Source organism: Pan troglodytes, chromosome 3 (genome assembly GCF_028858775.2).
Source record: "Pan troglodytes isolate AG18354 chromosome 3, NHGRI_mPanTro3-v2.0_pri, whole genome shotgun sequence".
Taxonomy (NCBI): Eukaryota; Metazoa; Chordata; class Mammalia; order Primates; family Hominidae; genus Pan; species Pan troglodytes.
The window spans coordinates 175,934,583-175,954,526 of record NC_072401.2 but is presented as its reverse complement, the minus strand read 5'-3'; the positions used below and the strand labels follow the sequence as shown (position 1 = coordinate 175,954,526).

At 33.8% G+C, this 19,944-nt stretch overlaps 1 protein-coding gene across 1 annotated transcript in view; it reads left to right on the top strand.

Annotated features, from left to right (window-relative positions):
* FBXO8 (F-box protein 8) overlaps nucleotides 1-19,944 on the top strand; it is a 47,303-nt gene that overhangs the window by 4,812 nt on the left and 22,547 nt on the right. Inside the window, exons 2-3 of the mRNA XM_517540.8 lie at nucleotides 16,086-16,422; nucleotides 19,365-19,491. Coding sequence (XP_517540.3) covers nucleotides 16,094-16,422; nucleotides 19,365-19,491 — 456 coding nt within the window. The 5' untranslated portion in view covers nucleotides 16,086-16,093. The remainder of the gene's footprint in view (nucleotides 1-16,085; nucleotides 16,423-19,364; nucleotides 19,492-19,944) is intronic.

Sequence of the window (19,944 nt, the reverse complement as noted above, 5' to 3'; positions counted from 1 at the left end):
GTTTTCTCATTTTTCACCTTCCCCCTATTTCTGGCTGCCTTCAATATTCATTTAATTTAATACCTTGTTTTATTTGTATAAAAGCAACTCAGTGAGAATTATGACTATTGTTTTGGTTTTTAATTCCATAGCACTCATAGCAATGGCCTTTGTGGTTAGTGGGCAGGTGAGTATGTGTATACTGAGAAGGTGGGTTAGGATATGCTACCATGACTACAGCTGATTACAGCCACGTTAAGTAAATAGTGATACAATTAAGTAAGAACCATATAATTAAAAATAATGCTAGTGAGAAGTATGATACATTTATTTTATTTAAAGTTTCAAATAGTTGGACAATGGAACATTTCTTGAAAAACAAACCACAGAAATTGAATAAGCCTAAAATTCTTAGATTTGGTTGCATTTAAATAACACATCTTAATTTTTACATTTATTTAGTTGCCATTTTGGTAACACTTTTTATAGAATAAAATTAACAGGAAAAAAACCTTCAGGAAACAAAGTAATATTGTAAATCTTTTTGAATTAAAAAAAAACCAAAACCTGCAAATGGTATGCCTTTTAGTAACAAAAACTGCTCTTGCAGGACCAGATCTTTAAATTTAATGAGTAGGGGCTTTTTATGTGTTCAATGTACCTTGTGACCTCTTAGTACTTAGCTATTTCCCTTTTCTCCTTAGAAAGACCTCCTTGTGGACTTACCCTTCCTTTATTTCTCTACATTTGTTGCCTTTAAATTTTAGGGATGTGATTGGTTATCAGGGTTTTTTTCTTTTTTAAAAAATTTCTCTACGCAGTCTGTTCTAAACTTCTTTGGTGGTCTATTCTTTTGGAAGTGAAGAAATAAATGCTAGGCTCCTGATTTGATTCAAAATGTCTCAGAAAATATTTTCTCATAGACTCTCCCATGTTCTTATGCTATTGAATAATATCACATGATATCCCTTAAAGATTTTTAAAACCTGAAGTAACCAAAAATAGAGTTGCTACTTTTTACTTAAAAGCACTGAAAATTTATAAAAACATATAAGTGGATTTCCTTATCGTTAGAATTTGTATTTTAGAGATAACTATTGTAGCACACATTTTAAACCTTTATCTGAGACAGGACATTTACTTATAAATTCCACTATTTAGACAACTAAGAAATACTGAAGAAAAATGACCATTTATAATGTGTATTTAAATGAGGCTATTCATATGTCAGTCATTACATACCAATGATTTAACACCGTTTGCTCAGTAAAAGCTTTATGGAATTGGTTTGCTTCAAACAAAAGTACTTAAAGCAGAATGCTTTTTTGAGACCTCCGGACTCCTTTCTATTCTTGCCATCTTTCCCCGTGTAGATTTTATATGCCCAAATAGTATATAAACCATTCTTCATTACTTACTGTCTGCACAGCATGTGCCATTTGAGTGCTTAGTGCCATGAAATTATAAGCAGTAGTTACCTTTTTCTTAATAAATACTACTTTATTTTGGTGTTTAACTTGTTACAGAGAGATAGTTTGATTAAAGCTGCTTAATATTTTACAGATAGACTTTGTATTAGATACAAAATATTAATAAAACTTGTATTTTAGTCTTTTTAAGAAATAGTCTACTATTTTGAATAGGAAACAAAACATAGTAGTCAAAAATACCATCTCTTAGAAATGTAACGATCTTCTAGAAGTTAAAAAGTATAGAAAACTATTATTGTTCTTATAAATTTTAATAAATGTATAATCTGTGTAATTATTTGTAGTTAATCCATAGTTTGTACTGCTTTTAAGTGGAAGCTCTTTTATGCTGTTGTAACAGACTTGGTTAGACTAAAACTGCTACTTTAAAAAAAAATACATCCAAAATTATGTCAGAACAATATAGCTGTTTCAGAAACTACATACTGCTTTACCAATTAAAAGATGCTTTTATATACATTCTCTTAGTTAAGGCTCATAGCCACCCTGTAAAATAGATAGGAATGATTTCCCCCATTTTATAGGAAACAAAAGATCAGAACCTTGTTTGAAATACCTAAGGTCACACAGCAAGTTACAGCGTAATTGGAGCTCCATCTTTAAATTCATCCTCCATAGTAGTAGTGTCAAAAAACTTCTACATTACTGTAAAGCAGAGATTATAGTATATAGCCCACTTTAGAGATTTCAGTTGTATTTATTTATGCTGAAATTAGCATAATAAAACTGAAAGTGGACAAATTAATTTTTGAAAACCAAAGATCTACACGCCACTGCACTCCAGTCTGTTGACAGAGCGAGACTCCCTCTCAAAAAAACAAAACAAAACAAAACAAAATCTAAATATATTTAAATTTTTTTTAAAAATTGGCTCTGTCAGGCAGGCACAGTGGCTCATGCCTGTAATCCCAGCACTCTGGGAGGCCGAGGCAGGCGGATCACATAGTCAGGAGTTCAAGACCAGCCTGGCCAATATAGTGAAAGTCCGTCTCTACTAAAAATACAAAAATTAGCCAGGCATGGCGGTGCGCACCTGTAGTCCCAGCTACTCGGGAGACTGAGGCAGGAGAATCACTTGAACCCAGGAGGCAGAGGTTGCAGCAAGCCGAGATTGTTCCACTGCACTCCAGCCTGGGCAACAGAGCAAGACTCCAACTCAAAAAAAAAAAAGTTGGCTCTGTCAAATAAATATTTGGTCATTATGTAATAAAAGTATTACTGTTAATATTGCTATTGTTATTTTAATGGAAACAAGGGCATATAAGAATTTAGGAGATTCTAAATAAAATTTACCGATTTTAATGTATTTTAATAAGTAGAAGCATTTTTCTACAGATATTATAATATTTGTAGCAATCCAAATTAATTCATACAGCTTATTACTTTGTTTTTAAATAAAGAATTATACCAATTTTCTAATTAATGTATTTTATATTTACATTGTCTTTTTTATTAGACTAAGAGTTACACAAATACCGATCCTTTTTGCATTTGTACCTTACTCTGTTGTTTATATATCCAATGTAAGTGGTCAAAACATCATTTAGGATTTGTGTCTATAAGGATTTGTGTTCCTTAATTCCATCTTCTTTTGATCCATATGTATTCAAATTTACCTGAAGTGAGAGATGATTCATAGGTTGTAGATTTTTCACAATTAGTTGGATTCCCAAAATCTAAAATAGTTACTATTTGTGAAATGATGCTAGACTTCCCTGTCTTTGCTCACCCTCTTTAAAGCATTCATTAGAGTTTCTAATTCCTTTTTATAAAACATCTTTATTAAGGTATCATTTACATACAATAAAATTCATTCACTTTAAATGTGCAGTTGCCTATCCTTTTTTAAACTTTTTTTGTTTTTTTCCATCCTTCTATGATTTTTTAAGATAATTGTAGATGTACATGCAGTCTCAAGAAATATAGAGTGATCCCTTGTACACTTTACCTAGTTTCTCTGATTGGTAATAGTTTTGTAACTATAATATACTATCAAAACCAGGATTTTGACATTGATACAATCCCTCTATCTTACTCATATTCCCCTAGTTTTATTTTTACTCAGTGTACATATGTGTGTGTATGAAGTTCTGTGCAAGTTCACATATCCAGCACCATAGTCAAGATAGTAAATAGTTGTAACACCACAGGGATCTCTCACACTGCGCTTTTATAACCGTACCCACCTCTCTCCTGGCTAATGATGTTGACCATCTTACCATGTGCTTATTTGCCATTTGTATATCCTCTTTCGTGAAACGTGTGTTCATATCTTTTGCCCATTTTTATATTGGATTGTTTGGTTTTTGTTTACTATTGTTTTGAGAGTTGTTTATATATTCTAGATACTCGTCCGTCAGATATGTGGTTTACAAATATTTTCTCTCAATCTGTAGGCTTTCCTTTCATCTTCCAAATATAGACTTTCAAAGAGCAAAAATTTTTTATTTTGATGAATTCGATCAATTTTTACTTGCATGATCATCCTTTTGATATAAGTCTTGGAATTCTTGGCCTAGCCTTAGACCCCAAAGATTTCGTTCTATGTATTTTTCTAAAATTTTTATAGTTTTATGTTTTACGTTTAAGTCTATGGTCCATTTTGAGTTAACTTTTGTAAAAGGTGTAAGGTTTAGGTCAAGCTTCATGTAATTCATTTTTTTTAAAATCAGTGTTTACCAATCGTTTATTCATTCAACAAATATTTTCTGAGCACTTTATATGCCAAGGCACTGTGTTTGATACTGGGTTTATTCATGTAACCTATTGTGTGGAGTCAGTTCCTTATTTTAGTACTTACAGTCATCATTTTGCATTTTACCATGTTAACTGAAACTAGTGCGTGTTGGAACTATGGCCTTGCTATGTAAATGGCATCTCTCCAAATTTCACAGATCCCAAATTAATGAAATTCAGGACCAGGATTATGACTACTCAGGTAATTAATCCACAGTTATCAGGTGTATTTGAAATGAAGGAACCAAAATAATAGTTATCATTTAAAGAGGGTGAGAGGGATGAGTACGAAACTACCTTTTATTGTAAACTACCTACTATGGGTTAAGTTCCATAAATGTTATCCCCACTAAGTCCCACGGAATAAGAATTATTATCCGTTATTTTACTAATGAGAAGAATGAGGATCAGAGATCAGAGGCTAATCAGATTCCGTGTTGGGGTTTGATGCTGATCTTTCTTCACATCAAAGCCTGTGTGCTTTCCACAAGAACAGCAGTAGCCTGAAAGAGCAGCTGCAGCTGGGACCAACGATGGAGGTAATAAACAGTGACGGGGTAAAAAGAGATGAGAACCAGTGATGAAGAAACAGATGGTAAATTGCTTTTGTCATCCATGGGCTCCAGCGGTTCTGGGAATATGGTTTGTGGGTTAAGAATAAAAGCTTTGGACTCAGATAGACCTGAGTTTGAATCCTAAATCTTCCATTTTTCCAGCTTTGACTTCTCAGGCAAATTTGCTTAACCTCTCTGGACCACTATTTCCTTTGCTGTAAAATTAGGATAATAACACCTACCTGTTGGTTGTTGTGAGGACTAAAATGAGATAATATATAACAGACTTAACAGAGTGCTTGGCACAGAGTACGTATTAATGGGTTATAGCACAAAATAATATTGTTTAATATTTATATTATTAAACATTATATAAATAAATGTATATGCATAATATTATGTACCAAAGGAGGGGACAGAGCCAAGAATTCATTCTAAGGCTTAAATCTCCACACATAAGAAATAATTAAAGGGATTTTTTATTCTACTTTGTTAGAATAAAAAAAGAATGTCTCTGCCCTTTAAAATAGGAAATTCTTATCAAAAATGGCAAAAATAATTCCTACTAAATATTTTGATGTTTTCTTTGATAGTAGGTTTCCTGCTACTGTTATACTATGATGCTGAGTATTTATCTCTTTAGTAATGGTCTTCAGTCTGTATTACACTGAGCCCTAAGGTAATAATTCTTAAACTGAGTACATAAACTCAAACACACATCTTTTTCAAATTTACGTGCCTGGATTCCACAACTAGGAGATTTGTAGTTACAAAAAAGATTGTTAGAGGAATAAAAATAACCCTTGAATACTTTTTAGCCAGGTTTACAAATTTTTAATATTTTGCCACATCACCTTATTGTTCCGTCTGTATAGACATAGACGTTACTGTTTTGCTGAACCATTTTGGAGTAGGTTGCATACATCACACCATCACACTTCAGTGTGTGTTCCCTAAGAATGAGGATATACTTCTGTATAGCCATTTCACAGTTATCAACTTTAGGAAATTTAACACTGATACTATGATACCATATTTTTATCCAATCTTCAGCCCATGTATCTAGTTTCTTATTTATCTCAATAATGTGCGACATAGCAATTTTTTTCCAATCCTGTTGACATACTGCATTTTGGTGGTATTGTTTTTAGCCTCTTTTAATCCAAAACTGTTCTTCCACCTTTTTTCTTTTCTTTTTTTTTTTTTTTTTAACTTTTATGACATTGGCATTATTGATTTATTTTTTAGGAACAGAGTTTTGCTCCGTCACTCAGGTTGGAGTGCAGTAGTGTAATCTTAGTTCACTGGAACCTCCAATTCCTGGCTTCAAGTGATCCTCCTGCCTCAGCCGCCTAAGTAGCTAGGACTACAGGCACGTGCCACCACACTCATCTAATTTTTAATTTTTTATAGAGACAGGGTCTCGCTATGTTGCCCGGGCTGTCCTCAAGCAATCCTCTTGGCCTTGCTCTCCCAAAGCACTGAGATTAGAGGCATGAGCCACCATTCCCAGCCTGGCATTGGTGTTTTTGAAGGAAAATATTCTGTTATTTTACAGACTGCCTTTTGAGTTTCTCTGATATTCCCTATTAAATTCAGATTATGGATTTTTGGCTGGAATACTATATAATGATGTTGTGTCCTCAGGGCATCACATCTAGAGGCACATGATGTGCATTTGCCTCTTATTTGTAAATGTTAATTTTCATCATTTGGTTAAGGTTTTGTCTTATTTCTTAATTTTTTCTTGTAATTAATGACTGATATGTGGGAAGATACTTTGGGATTCTGTAAGTATTCCATTCTTTGTCAAACTCCAGATTCAACAACATCCATTGATAATTCTTGCCTAAATTATTTTTTCTCTGATGGTAAAATGATAATTTTTCTAGCTACATTATTCTTTCTATCTTCTTTAATTAGAATTCTACTCTAAAAAAGAGCTTTCCTTCTCCTTTATGTTTTTATTGATCATTATCAGTGTAGACTCACAGATTCTTTTTTTATGTAATGGATTATACAGTTGGTCCTCAGTATTTGTGGATCTGCATCCAGTGTCATCCAACCACAATTGAAACTATTTGGAAAAAAATAGAAAGTAACCGTACAACAATAAATAATAATACAAATTTTAGAATACAGTATAACAACTATTTACGTAGCATTTACATCTTATTGGATGTTATAAGTAATCTAGAGATGATTTAAAGTATACAGGAGGATGTATACTATGCCATTTTATACAAGGGACTTGAGCATTCATGGATTTTGGTGTGATCCTGGAACCAGTCTACTGCAAATACTAAGGAGCAATTAATTCATTACTGTCATTTTTATTTTGATGTTCCAGGTTTGGCCAATAGGAGCCTCCTTCAAATTAGCTCCTAATGTCCTTTTGACGTTATCCCATTGCTTTTGTTTTGTTTTGATTTGCTATTAGTTCACTGAGCACTCATAATCCAAGTTTAGGAAACATTGCCTTAGGAGTTTCTTTGTAGCCCCTAAGGGGGTCCCAAGTTAACTGGAAAGGTACAAGTTGAGAAGATGGTGCACCTTTTCACCATATTCGTGTATAGCAGAACTTTGATGAGTACCTCCTATAGGTAAATCCCCCAAATATGTAATATATATAAGATTTTATAATTATATCTATTTAAATTAAGATTAAAATTAACTTTTATTGACCAGTTACCAGATGAAATCAGGAAGAATAAATCAAGTAATTGCTATGCAAGTGTTTCAGCCACATTTTAATGCTTGAACATTGGATCTTTGAGGCAATAAGAAGTGACTTATAGATTTGTGCACCATATTCCTTCCGTTGAGGTGATTGGTTTGACAGCCATTATGCTGGGCCAATTGTAAATATAAGGAGGGTGGTGGCAGGGAGTTTTTCTCTAATGTCATTCAATTTCTTTAGCAAAAATGCTTCTTCATTTTGCCTGAGTGAGGGAAAGGGGTTGGGGTACATACCTAAGCATTCTAGATATGTGATGTATGTGTGTTGAGGGGAGAGGTTGTGGTCCATTGTTACATATACATAGGCACATTATTTCATTTAATTCTCATAAAAATCATACAAGGGGGACATTTTTATTCTTATTGTGTAGGGAAGGAAACAGTGACCCAGAGATGTTAATATCCTGATTGTTTTGCTCATTTGACTCTGAATTTCTCTCTTCCTTGTCCTATGTTTTGGACTCCCAAACCTCTTGAGGTTTCTGCAAGGTACATAAGCTTCTGCTTCCCTCTCCATACGATTGCAGACTATCCTCTGTCTTTCTCTACATGGCTTCATTAGTAGCCACTCCTCCTTCTACTTTTCATGTTGCAGAAATATGTTGAAATCTCATGTTCATGAATGTCCTGTTTTCATTTTCTTTTAGTTGTAGTTTCTACCTTTTTTTTCTCTGTCATTTTATGGGAGAGAGAGGTGATAAATATATGTGCTCCATCTTACAAGAATACAACCAAGGTTGAGATTTTTTCCAAAAAAGTTCCATAAAAGATTGTTTCAAAAGTGAGTCCAAAAATTGTTTCTTCTGTTTCCTGTCCAATTGATATCTTACAAATTGCAAATCACGGTCATGAGATGATACCCTGCCGTTTATACTTATCCCAGTATTAGTTTAAAACCTATTCCTGGGAGGCCGAGGCGGGAGGATCACCTGAGGTCAGGAGTTCGTAGACCATCCTGGCCAACATGGTGAAACCCCGTCTCTACTAAAAATACAAAAATTAGCCAGGCGTGGTGGCAGGCACCTGTAATCCCAGCTACTCGGGAGGCTGAGACAGGAGAATCACTTGAACCTGGGAGGTGGAGGTTGCAGTGAGCCAAGATCGCGCCATTGCACTGCAGCTGGGGAACAAGACGAGACTAAATCCCCCCCCCCAAAAAAATACTATTCCTAAGACATGAGCATGAATAAAAATGATCTTGAAGTTTAGCATATTAAATTTAAGCTATGTAATACCAAAAGAGCTTTTGTAGAAAGAAAAACACCATATATGTTTAGTGATCCTAGATATAACTTTACTGAAATGTTAGCAGGTGGGAGGACAACAGATCATATAGGGGTGATAGTGGCTCTTTGCTCTATAAAAGGACCTTTAGCTAAGTAGGAAACTTTATGCAGTCTTCTAGATAAATACCTCTCAAAGGCATTATTTTTTAATAATGCTGGGCTCTTCCTAAAATCATGTTACTTTCCATTTATGTCTCCCCAGCTACTGTGCCACAGCAGCATAGGACTTTAGGAACAGAAAGCTAAGTTTGAAATGTAAGCTATGATAATAAACCAAAATATGAAATTCTTATACATGAGATTAATTTAATAAAATAGCTCTGTCTCGGCTAATGTGGCATGTTTATACACAATACCACTGAGTGTTCAAGGTCGCACAGTTTGGTTGCCAGTCCACATTCAGTAGCCATTCAGTAGCCATTCATGTCAGGCTTCTAAGTTTCCTGTTTACTACCATGCTCCCTGAGTGTATTTGCAGGTAGTACAGAATTGAACATGAATATTTTATCCTTAAAACAAAACAGTATATAATAGCTCTGAGACACGAGGAGCATTAGTTGACTGCTGTATTAAAATGGTTATAATTAATTGATAGTCATATTTGCATAATTTCAGGGAGTAGAAATTCTGGGATCATATTCGTTTGCCTATTTGGCTGTTGCTTTATTTGATGCTTCATCCAATTTATAAAGGAGTTCTGATTTATTTTAGTTTGTGCTAATCATTCTCTGGAAATTATCAATTTAAGTTTACTAAATAGTATCTAAATCTTCAGTTGTAAGTATTCATTTTATTACCATTCTTTTTTTTTTTTTTTTTTGAGACGAGTCTCACTCTGTTGCCCAGGCTGGAGTGCCGCATTCTCGGCTCAGTGCAACCTCTGCCTCCCGGGTTCAAGTGATTCTCCTGCCTCAGCCTTCCCAGTAGCTGGGATTACGGGCGTGCACCACAATGCCAGGCTAATTTGTGTATTTTTAGTGGAGACGAGGTTCGCCATGTTGGACAGGCCAGTCTGGAACTCCTGACCTCAAGTGATCTGCCCGCCTCGGCCTCCCAAAGTGCTGAGATTACAGGCATGAGCCACCACTCCTGGCCTCATTTTATTACCATTCTGAAAAATAAGGAGAAAATGTACAGTTGTGATTGCTTTGGGGTTTTTTCCCCCATTTTTTTTTTGTTTTTGTTTTTGTTTCCTTGGAAAGGAAGAGTTTCAACTTTGAAATCTTATGGAGAATTTTTTTGTAGCATAATTTCTCTCTGTGACCTAAGTAATTATGAAATTTTTGTTTACTTCTGTCAGATGATAAATAATGAAGTTATGTTTCTGTGTTTGTAGACCAAGAAAAAACATGTTTGGTTTCATTTCGAAGCTCCTTAGAAAGAATTCTATAGATCCTCTCAACATGATAAAGAAGCTTTGAACAAAATAAATTCAAATTTGGAAGAAAAGGCATGGGACACCTTGAATTGTATTAATTACAGTTGATCTTCATTATTTATAATTTTGTATTTGTGAATTTACCTACTCACTAACATTTATTTGTATCTCCCAAAGGAGTACGCCTGGTGCTTCTGCCGCCTTTAGCAAACATGCGCAAGAGCTGAAAAAACTGTGTTGTTCAAGGTGCACATTCGCAGCTGAAGTTGAAGGCAAGGCTCTGCCTTCTTATCTTAGCTGTCATTATAGACAAGTGTCCTTTTTGTGGCTTATTTAATGCCACATTTCCCACATGCTTTTTCTTGGTGATTTTAGTGTTTAAAACGGCCCCCGGCCGGGCGCGGTGGCTCACGCCTGTAATCCCAGCACTTTGGGAGGCCGAGGCGGGCGGATCACGAGGTCAGGAGATGGAGACCATCCTGGCTAACACGGTGAAACCCCGTCTCTACTAAAAATACAAAAAATTAGCCGGGCGTGGTAGCGGGCGCCTATAGTCCCAGCTACTCGGGAGGCTGAGGCAGGAGAATGGCGGGAAACTGGGAGGGAGGCGGAACTTGAGTGAGCCGAGATCGCGCCACTGCACTCCAGCTTGGGCGACACAGCGAGACTCCATCTCAAAAAAAAAAAACAAACAAAAAATGGCCCCCAAGCCTAGTGCAGAAGTGTTATCTAGTTTTCCTAAGTGTTGTGCCTTATGGAGAAAATACATGTTAGATAAGCCTCATTCAAGCCTGAGTTATAGTGCTGTTGGCCATGAGTTCACAGTTAATGAATTAGCAATATATATTAAATGTCTTTCAGCAGAAACACACATACAGTAAGGTTATGTACTGATCAGTTAATGAAAATATTGTGAATAGAGGCTTACAGTAACCTAACCCTGTAATTCCCTAGGAACAATGGTTCAGTATTGCTAATTCAGTGTTTGCAGAAACTTTAAAGAACATAATTGCCATGAATAACAAGAAGCAACCGTGTTTCTCTTATTTCTGTATGAGATAGACTAACAGACTATGCTCTTAGAAGAGTAAATATTTTTTCAAAGAAATAAATATCTATTTTCTCCACCTATTTTGAGTGAACAAATAAAGCTGTAGTTTCATCACAAAATCCATATTTACACCAAAACTAGTGATTTCAAATACAAAAACTTATTTTGTGTTGCATTTTTTTTCAATTTGAAACTTTTTGCATATTCAGTGATTCCACATTGCAGCTGAATTTTATTTTACCTAACAATTGCTGCAAGTGACAGGACAGTAATATATCTTTTATAATATTATGTTTCAGTTTTAAAATCTTTATACCAAGATATTGTTAAAACTTTTAAGACAAATCTGAAAACTTTATACTTTGAAATTAAGTTTTAATTGGTTCAGTCTAAACAATATTTTCAAGAGTTTGAAATCATGGACGAACCCAGCATGAAACTGCATCATATTCTACATCTCTTTTAGAGCTAGTGTTGACAGTTTATTTTCTTTTAATTTTTAATTTTAATTTTTTTTAGAGGCAAGGTCTCACTCTGTCACTCAGGCTGGAGTGCAGTGGTGTGATCATAGCTCACTATAACCTCAAACTCCTGAGCTCAAGTGATCTTCCTGCCTCAGACTCCTGAGTGGATAGGACTACAGGTATGCACCATCGCACCTAGCTAACTTTTTTTGTATTTTGTTGAAACGGGGTCTATGTTGCCCAGTCTGGTCTTGAACTCTTGGTCTCAAGCAGTCCTCCTGCCTCAGCTTCTCGAAAAGTGCTGGGATTACAGACATGAGTCACCATACCTAGCCACATCTTGACAGATTATTAGCAATAACACAAAGACCTATTTCATGGAACTGCTATTGGCACCATCCTCAGGCATGCTGAGTTTTAAAATTTTCTGTGAAAGACAACACAGCCTTTTTTTATTTTCTAGAGTTTTTTGTTGTTGTTGCTGGGTCATTGATATAAAAGAACTGCATTTACAAGAAGAAACAACATAAAAACATGGTCACAAAATGAAATAACTAAAGGAGGTGAATTGTGTGTAGAGGCCCTACAAAGCTGTGCAAGTAGCAACATGAACAAATAAGCTTATTCAACAGGCAGGACATCAGAACAGTTTAAATATCATTAAATAAGCTTTATGAAAGTGCTTATTTTCACTTGATAAAAATATGCTTGTCAAAGTAATATCTAACGTATTGACTGTTAGTTAACTGTTAGCCATGAAATTAACTTTATGTACATTATCTTACTTAACACAATAGCTTTTTGAGCTATAGATATTTTTATCATTATTATTTTTTGCATTGTACATGAAGAAACTAAAGCTCAGAGTAGTCAAGTAACTTTCCCAGGGTCCTGTAAGTAAGAACTAATAAAGTCAGGATTTAAACCAGGTCTGTCTGACTTCAAAACCCATACCACTATACTCCCTCCATGACTTGCTTTACAACTTATACAATGGATGTCACGTCATTTTGAGAGTTTTAAAGCTTTTCTGACAGTTACACCCATGTTTCACATCCCTATTATGCTAAGGAAGATAGGGAATGGGGGCAGAACGCTACAGACTCCCTTTTCTTTCTCCAAATGCTAAGCTCATGATGTTACTCTTTCTCAGAGTGCTTTATCATTATTGTGTTTTTACCCAGGATCAAGAACTGCTTTAAAGGGAAACGAAAGTCCCAAGGGGACAATTTTCAGTATTGTTTAGCAGTAGGAATACAGAAAATAAGGTATAATTTTGCAGTTTTCTTTGTCTGAACTATGTATACATGAGCCTCAACCCTCCAACCTCCCCATTATTATTATTATTATTTTTTAAAGAACCAGCTGCTGGCTTTACCTCTTTCTACCTGCCGGATGCTTTCTGAATCATATTATCCAGTGTGTTCAATTTAAGTGATCCCCATTAAAGTCCGGAGCCTAGGGAAATCACCCTGATTCTTTGTTCCCTAGCAACAGGCCTAAGAGTAGCAACAGCTGCTTAACCATATGCCACTAGAAAGATTCTGTAGGAAAATAGACTGAAATTGTTAATAAATGTTTTAAATATTGAGACTTCAGATACTGCAGTTACCATGTTTGATAATTTACCTTTAGTGGTACAAAAACAAAAGAGAAGAATAAATTTAATTATTTAAAATAACAGCTGTGCTAGGTGAGCTCAGCAATTAATGTGATTTCTAGATATTTTCTTGCTAAGTTAAATAGAGGAATAACAATGGTGAAAATAAAATACTTTTCTTTATGATTAGTAGACTTAAAATGTTCAATTTGTGTCAAAATTAAGTTGTACTTAATGTTGTAATGTGACATGGTACATTTAAACAAATATAAAACTTGTACTTATAATTTTTTGTTGACATTCTCTATTTTTTGTACGTTAATCATTTCTTCTGTCTCCATAGTTTTGCCTTTTCCAGAATATCTTATAATTAGAATCATACAGTAAAGAACTTTTTTAGATTTGCTTCTTTTACTTAACATTAATAATAGGCACTTAAAGTTCCTCCATGTCTTTTCATTGCTTGATAGCTCATTTCTTTTTAGTGCTAAATAATTTCCCATTGTATAGATATACTGTACCACAGCTTATTTATACATTCGCATAATGAAGTACATTGTAGTTGCTTACAGGATTTGAAAATTAATTACCAAAACTGCTTTAAACATTCACGTGTAGGTTTTTGTGTGGACATAAGCTTTTAATTAGGTAAATACCTACATAAAAAGCTTTTATTTAGGTAAATGATTCAGCTAATGCTGAATCATACAAAGTATGTTTAATTTTTAAAGAAACTACCTGTCTTCCAAAGTGGTTGTATCATTTTGCATTCCTACATCCTTGCCAGCATTTGGTATTGTCACTGTTTCGGATGTACTCTTTTAGTGGGTGTGTAGTAGTATCTCATAGTTATGTTATTTTCAGTTCCCTCACGACATATGATGTTGAGCATCTTTTCATGTGCTTATTTGCCATTTGTATATTTTCTTTGGTGAGGCGTCTATTCAGATCTTTTGCTCATTTTTAAAGTGGATTATTTTCTTACTGCTGAGGTTTAAGAGTTCTTCACATATTTTGGATGCACAGTCTTTTTATCATATATGTGTTTTGCAAAGATTTTCTCCTGGTCCGTGGCTTGTCTTTTTATTTTCCTGATATTCTGTTTTTTTTTTAAAAGAATTTTATTTGTATAGCTTAACCACTGATTTAGGAAAAAATACCATAGTGTCGTGTGTAGTAGGGAGAGAAGGGTTATCTTTTGTGCCTTCTTTTCAAAAACAAATGTGCCTACATTTTAAAATTATTAATATGTTTCTTCTCTTTGTACCTCCCCACCATACCTGTATAGCTTAAGCTGCTGGGATTCCAAGCAGTGCAATATAAGGTGGGGGAAGAGTTAAAAATTATCCTGGACTTTTTTTTCTGTTTTAATCAACAAATGACCGAATTTAGTGGCCATTACCCGAATAATAGCCAATGGTTTAGTAAATAAATGCATGGATCATACCTTTTTAAATACTAAAATAAAATCCCTATGGATTCTTCAGAAGTACCTGGGAAAAGACACCAGAAGAAGGCATGCTCTAGTCTGCCCACTATTTTTTCTGTTTTCATCAACAACAATCTTTGACATTCTTTGAAGTTCCACTGAATTTTCAAATTATTTCTAATGAAAAGATATCTAGTCACTGTTGTTGGTTTTTTTTTTGTCTTTTGGGGTTTTTGCTGTTGTTTTTGTTAGTACTTATTGTAAACAGTTAATTAAAGCCACATTATATTTTAAGTTCAGGTCATGCTATAAAAGTTATTTGACTATTTTAATGATTTTATGGGAAAGTCAGTATTTTTTCCAAGTTTTTGAAACACAAAGGTATTAGTAGTCAACTTCAGTTGATAAAAGTATTTTGTTTGAAAAAGAGATCAGGAAAGTAATTATTTGTATTCATTAAGAACTCCGATTTAGTTGTTCTGAATGACTTTATTTGCTCCAGAAAAGCTATTTAAAGGCAATGCCAAATCTAGATCTAGGAATTTTCTAATACATTTGTACATGAGGAAGTCAATATATGTGACAGACAAATGTAGAATGCTCTGGTGGGAGGTCAGATGGTAGTGGGGAGACTCGAGCACACCTTCTTCTGGTGTCTTTTCCCAGGTACTTCTGAAGAATCCATAGGGATTTGTGGAGAAGAATTAGAAAATTTCTCTAAATTACAATTTTTAATTTAAGGCAACAACAAAACTAAATAGTCTACTGTTACCGAGCTATTTATCATGGAGTTCTAGGTGTCTAATTTATAAGGTTTCTGAATTAGACTTCAGGGCCTATGTTACATTTTATTACAGTCTACAATGTAAGTGTAGACTGGCAAGAATTAAACTAAAAGCCTGTTTCCCAGCTGTTACGCATCTGGGAGTTTGGTTAAAAGGAGCTAGCTTAGCTTAGACTGAATTGTGATAAAAAGCAGGGTCTGGAGGCCTTTTAACTAAAGTCTGTGCTCTGATCAGAGCTGTATTTAATACTGGCCCATAAGTTTACATAATTATAATTTGTAAGAGTATTAAGGACATCAGTAACTTTTAAATCTTACCACGTGAAAAATGATTATGTCACATATGGACTTTAAAAGTAGTTAGCAAACTGGGATAAAGGTGATGATCGAACCAAGTAATTCTGAAACTTTGTCTATCAAAATTTGCACTTATAATTTTCCAGCTATTCTTAGTAATATACTTCTGGTTTTAGTAGGTTTTAATGAGAAGTTTTAATTCTGATAAATGAATGCTTCATGTCAGATTTGTTATACCACTGGGAAAAATGGGTTACTTTTTAAATGTCACCCTTATTACATTCTGGCTTTTTCCCAGGCTTGCAGATGGGTCAAGGGTTGTGGAGAGTGGTCAGAAACCAGCAGCTACAACAAGAAGGCTACAGTGAGCAAGGCTACCTCACCAGAGAGCAGAGCAGGAGAATGGCTGCGAGCAACATTTCTAACACCAATCATCGTAAACAAGTCCAAGGAGGCATTGACATATATCATCTTTTGAAGGCAAGGAAATCGAAAGAACAGGAAGGATTCATTAATTTGGAAATGTTGCCTCCTGAGCTAAGCTTTACCATCTTGTCCTACCTGAATGCAACTGACCTTTGCTTGGCTTCATGTGTTTGGCAGGACCTTGCGAATGATGAACTTCTCTGGCAAGGGTAAGTTAAACCCACCAATGTTGAATTCAGGTATCTCTAAACATAATCATGCTTAAATATTCTTTTTATAATGTATATTACAAAATATTTTCTTTAAACTTGGGCTTGTACTTTGAGATGCTCTTTATTAAAACCTGGAAAAATATACAGTTAGCATCACAGTCAAATTTGATCTTGTGAAAAGGAGGACAATAGAAAATAGAATAATAACTTTACAGTTAGAAGAGAGGTTACCAATCAGGCTCTGTCAGTTGATTATAAATCAGAAACTCTCACTTTATTCTAAAAATACCGCAAAGTTGTGGAGTGAGAATTTCTAATTTAAAAGTTGGAGTGTTCACATGCTGTGTAGTTTGTGCTTCCCATAGGTATCCCATCTGAAGAATAGGCAGACTTCGAAATCAATGAATAGTCCTCAAATGTTACTGTTTTTAATTTTCTTCATATAGAGCCTTACATTTTTACTCAATTCTATATTTCTTCAAAGGTGCTTGTTAGAATAAAATTTAACTGGTGAAAATTTTATCTACTTTTTTTTTTCTAACCAGCATTTCAATGAAGTAGGCAAATATTAGAAAGCAAGGGGACAAATAGTTGTTTTTATTTACTTGCTGAACTTAAAGTAGATTACATAAATTTCCACATTGTACTAGTTTGAATTAAAACCACAAATCTAAGAACATTTGCTGGAATAGAATCTGTTTTATTGAACCTAAGTTACTCCTTAAATAGCATCATATACTTTAACAAAAAGTGTAGGTACATGATTTTTTGGCCTAAAAATATTACCAAACTTGGAATCATTGGATCTCAGACCTTCTAGCATCCTTTACCAAAGTTTGTCTTATTATCTTGAAATAGGTCTTTATAAAAATATAGACTATAACTAGAAACAAATATCTTTTTAAGACTTCATATAATTTCAAACTAGAAATCTAATTGAGAGACTTAATAAATTACAAACTTTAGTCAAAATATATTTTCAGTAATGACATTCCTATATTAGGCTTTCTGATGTCACACAGTTCTAGTACAAGTTATATAGGTCATTTCTCAACCTCTAAATAGATAAAAATCATCAATATCATATCTTGTTATTTTTTTACTCATTTGTTTGACACAGTGAAAGTACTATGTGAGAGGAAATTCTATTAATGAGGAGTCTTTAAAATAAATGTTATTAATTTTTTAATCATGTGAATAGAAGAGGAAATGAAAGTACTTTTAAACTGGGTCATTCTTTCTAATCTCTTTTCTACATTTTAGTATTCCTTACTAACTTAATTTCTGTTTATGTGTTTGAACTTTTTTTAAAAGTTTAATTTCTAGCCTTACCTGAAGTCAACCAGAATGTATTCTTCATTTGGGGTTTAAATCTGAATTTTTCATTTGTGAAAGAAATATTTGCCATAATTATGCCTATTTTTATAATACTTGGATTTTTTCCTTAATAATAAATTGCTTCTATTTGAAATTACAGGCTGGCTTAGTTTTAATTTCAACTTTGGATGTATTGAATACTCATTGATGTTGGGAAGTTCTCTGGTTTTCACAAAGCTTAGTAATAAAACTCTAGTTTTGAGTTTTATTGGGACTAGATTAATAAGACTGAAAAAATATTGATAATATTCTGAACAATTTTTTATACTTACAGTTTTGAGTCAGTGATTTCATTTGGTGGGTAAAATAATGCAGCAGTATAAATCAACTACTAAGAGGGTAGTCTCATGTTAAATTAGATATTTTACCCCCTTGTCCTCACAATTTTTGATGTTATATGCTCAGACAGTAACTTTTTCTTGTTGCTCTGCACTTTGTGTGTTTATTAAAAGAAGGAAATCTGAGGCAGAAATTAATAATGAATATAAGAAAGTAAACAGTTTCATTTGTCTCAACAAGTAGCAGGTGTTTTTGAATACACAACAAATCAGATAATTTTGAGACAAAGACTCATCACAATTGTATCAGAATATAATTTCAGTATTCTCTGTTTCTCTAGAATAATGCATTTATATTTAAGGATTTTTGGTAGATATCCAGAATTTACAGGCATTATAATAAGATAAAACATTAACTTTCAAATAACCAGTAGCTATTGCCTCTGTGAAGAGTTAGAAACTATCCCAATCTGCAGTGTGTTTTGAGATATGAACTGTTAGTATTTTCGGTTTTATAGAGTTTCTAAACAATCATGTATCGCTCTGATAGTAAAGAACTAGTGTTTTTGAAGCAGTATCTTAAAAACAGCTATGTTGAACATCACAGCTTGATGAATGTATTCAAGTTGTGGCATTACAAACAATTTCTATATTTAATTTGTCTGTTGTAACGTGTATTATTTGAAAAACAAAAGTTGTTTCCCTGCCCAGCATTCTTTTCCTCCCATTTAGTTTTATTTCACAATAGAGCACATAGGTTAGTTAATAAACCCTATTTAGATTCTTGGTTAATAATTGCAAGCTGTGGATTACTCATTGGGTTGAAATCCTGCATCTGTACATATTAGCCATATGATCTTGGGCAACTGTTTTGTCTGTGTTTCTTATCTGTATCACCAACGTCATAGGATTGTTGTGAAGATTAGGCAGGCTAATCCAATTAAAATACTTGAAATAGGGTCTGACATCTAGTAAGTATTCAGTAAATGTTAGCTATTATTACTATTATTATGAATAGTTTATGTTTAACTTCAGATAGTACTCATGAATATTATTAATCTTTATAACTCACATTTATTAGATGCTGTCAAAATTGCTAAATTTAAAGCATCTGTCATACTCTAGTAAACAAATAGAAAACAAGTACAAACTTAAAAATTTTAAACTTTAGAACTATAAAATTCAATCTTATTTCATGTTACTATTTTTGCATGTATATGCATATTTAACTTAGGAAATTAAATGTAGTAATGTTTTCTTGTCTCATTTTCTCTGATTTTACAGGTTGTGCAAATCCACTTGGGGTCACTGTTCCATATACAATAAGAACCCACCTTTAGGATTTTCTTTTAGAAAATTGTATATGCAGCTGGATGAAGGCAGCCTCACCTTTAATGCCAACCCAGATGAGGTTAGTGAAGAACTTGAATATTTGTATCCAGTGACCTTTATTACTATCTTGCTGCATCTTTCCAATATCATAAACTAGCAGGGAAAACAAAAAGTCATTGAACATGCTTTTTTGATCACTGAGAAAACCAATATTTTAAACTATTGCTATGTGACATAGTCATTTTTCTTCGCCTTACCATGTCACGTTCTAACCTTTCTACCTGTTCACTTTATGTAGCAGCATCCATGATATATATTCAGTCCTCTACTGACCTGATTACAATATTAGTACATTATAAGTAGAGAACACAAAAATTTGATAATAAGAACAGAGTGTGTTCATCAGATTTTATCTGCAGCAGTTTTTTTCTGTTTATTGTTTTTCCTTAGTAGTGATGTTACTTTTATCAGAGATAATCATTAAGGACATTGTTCTATTTTCTGACAAATCAAAACGTTGTCTTCAAATAAT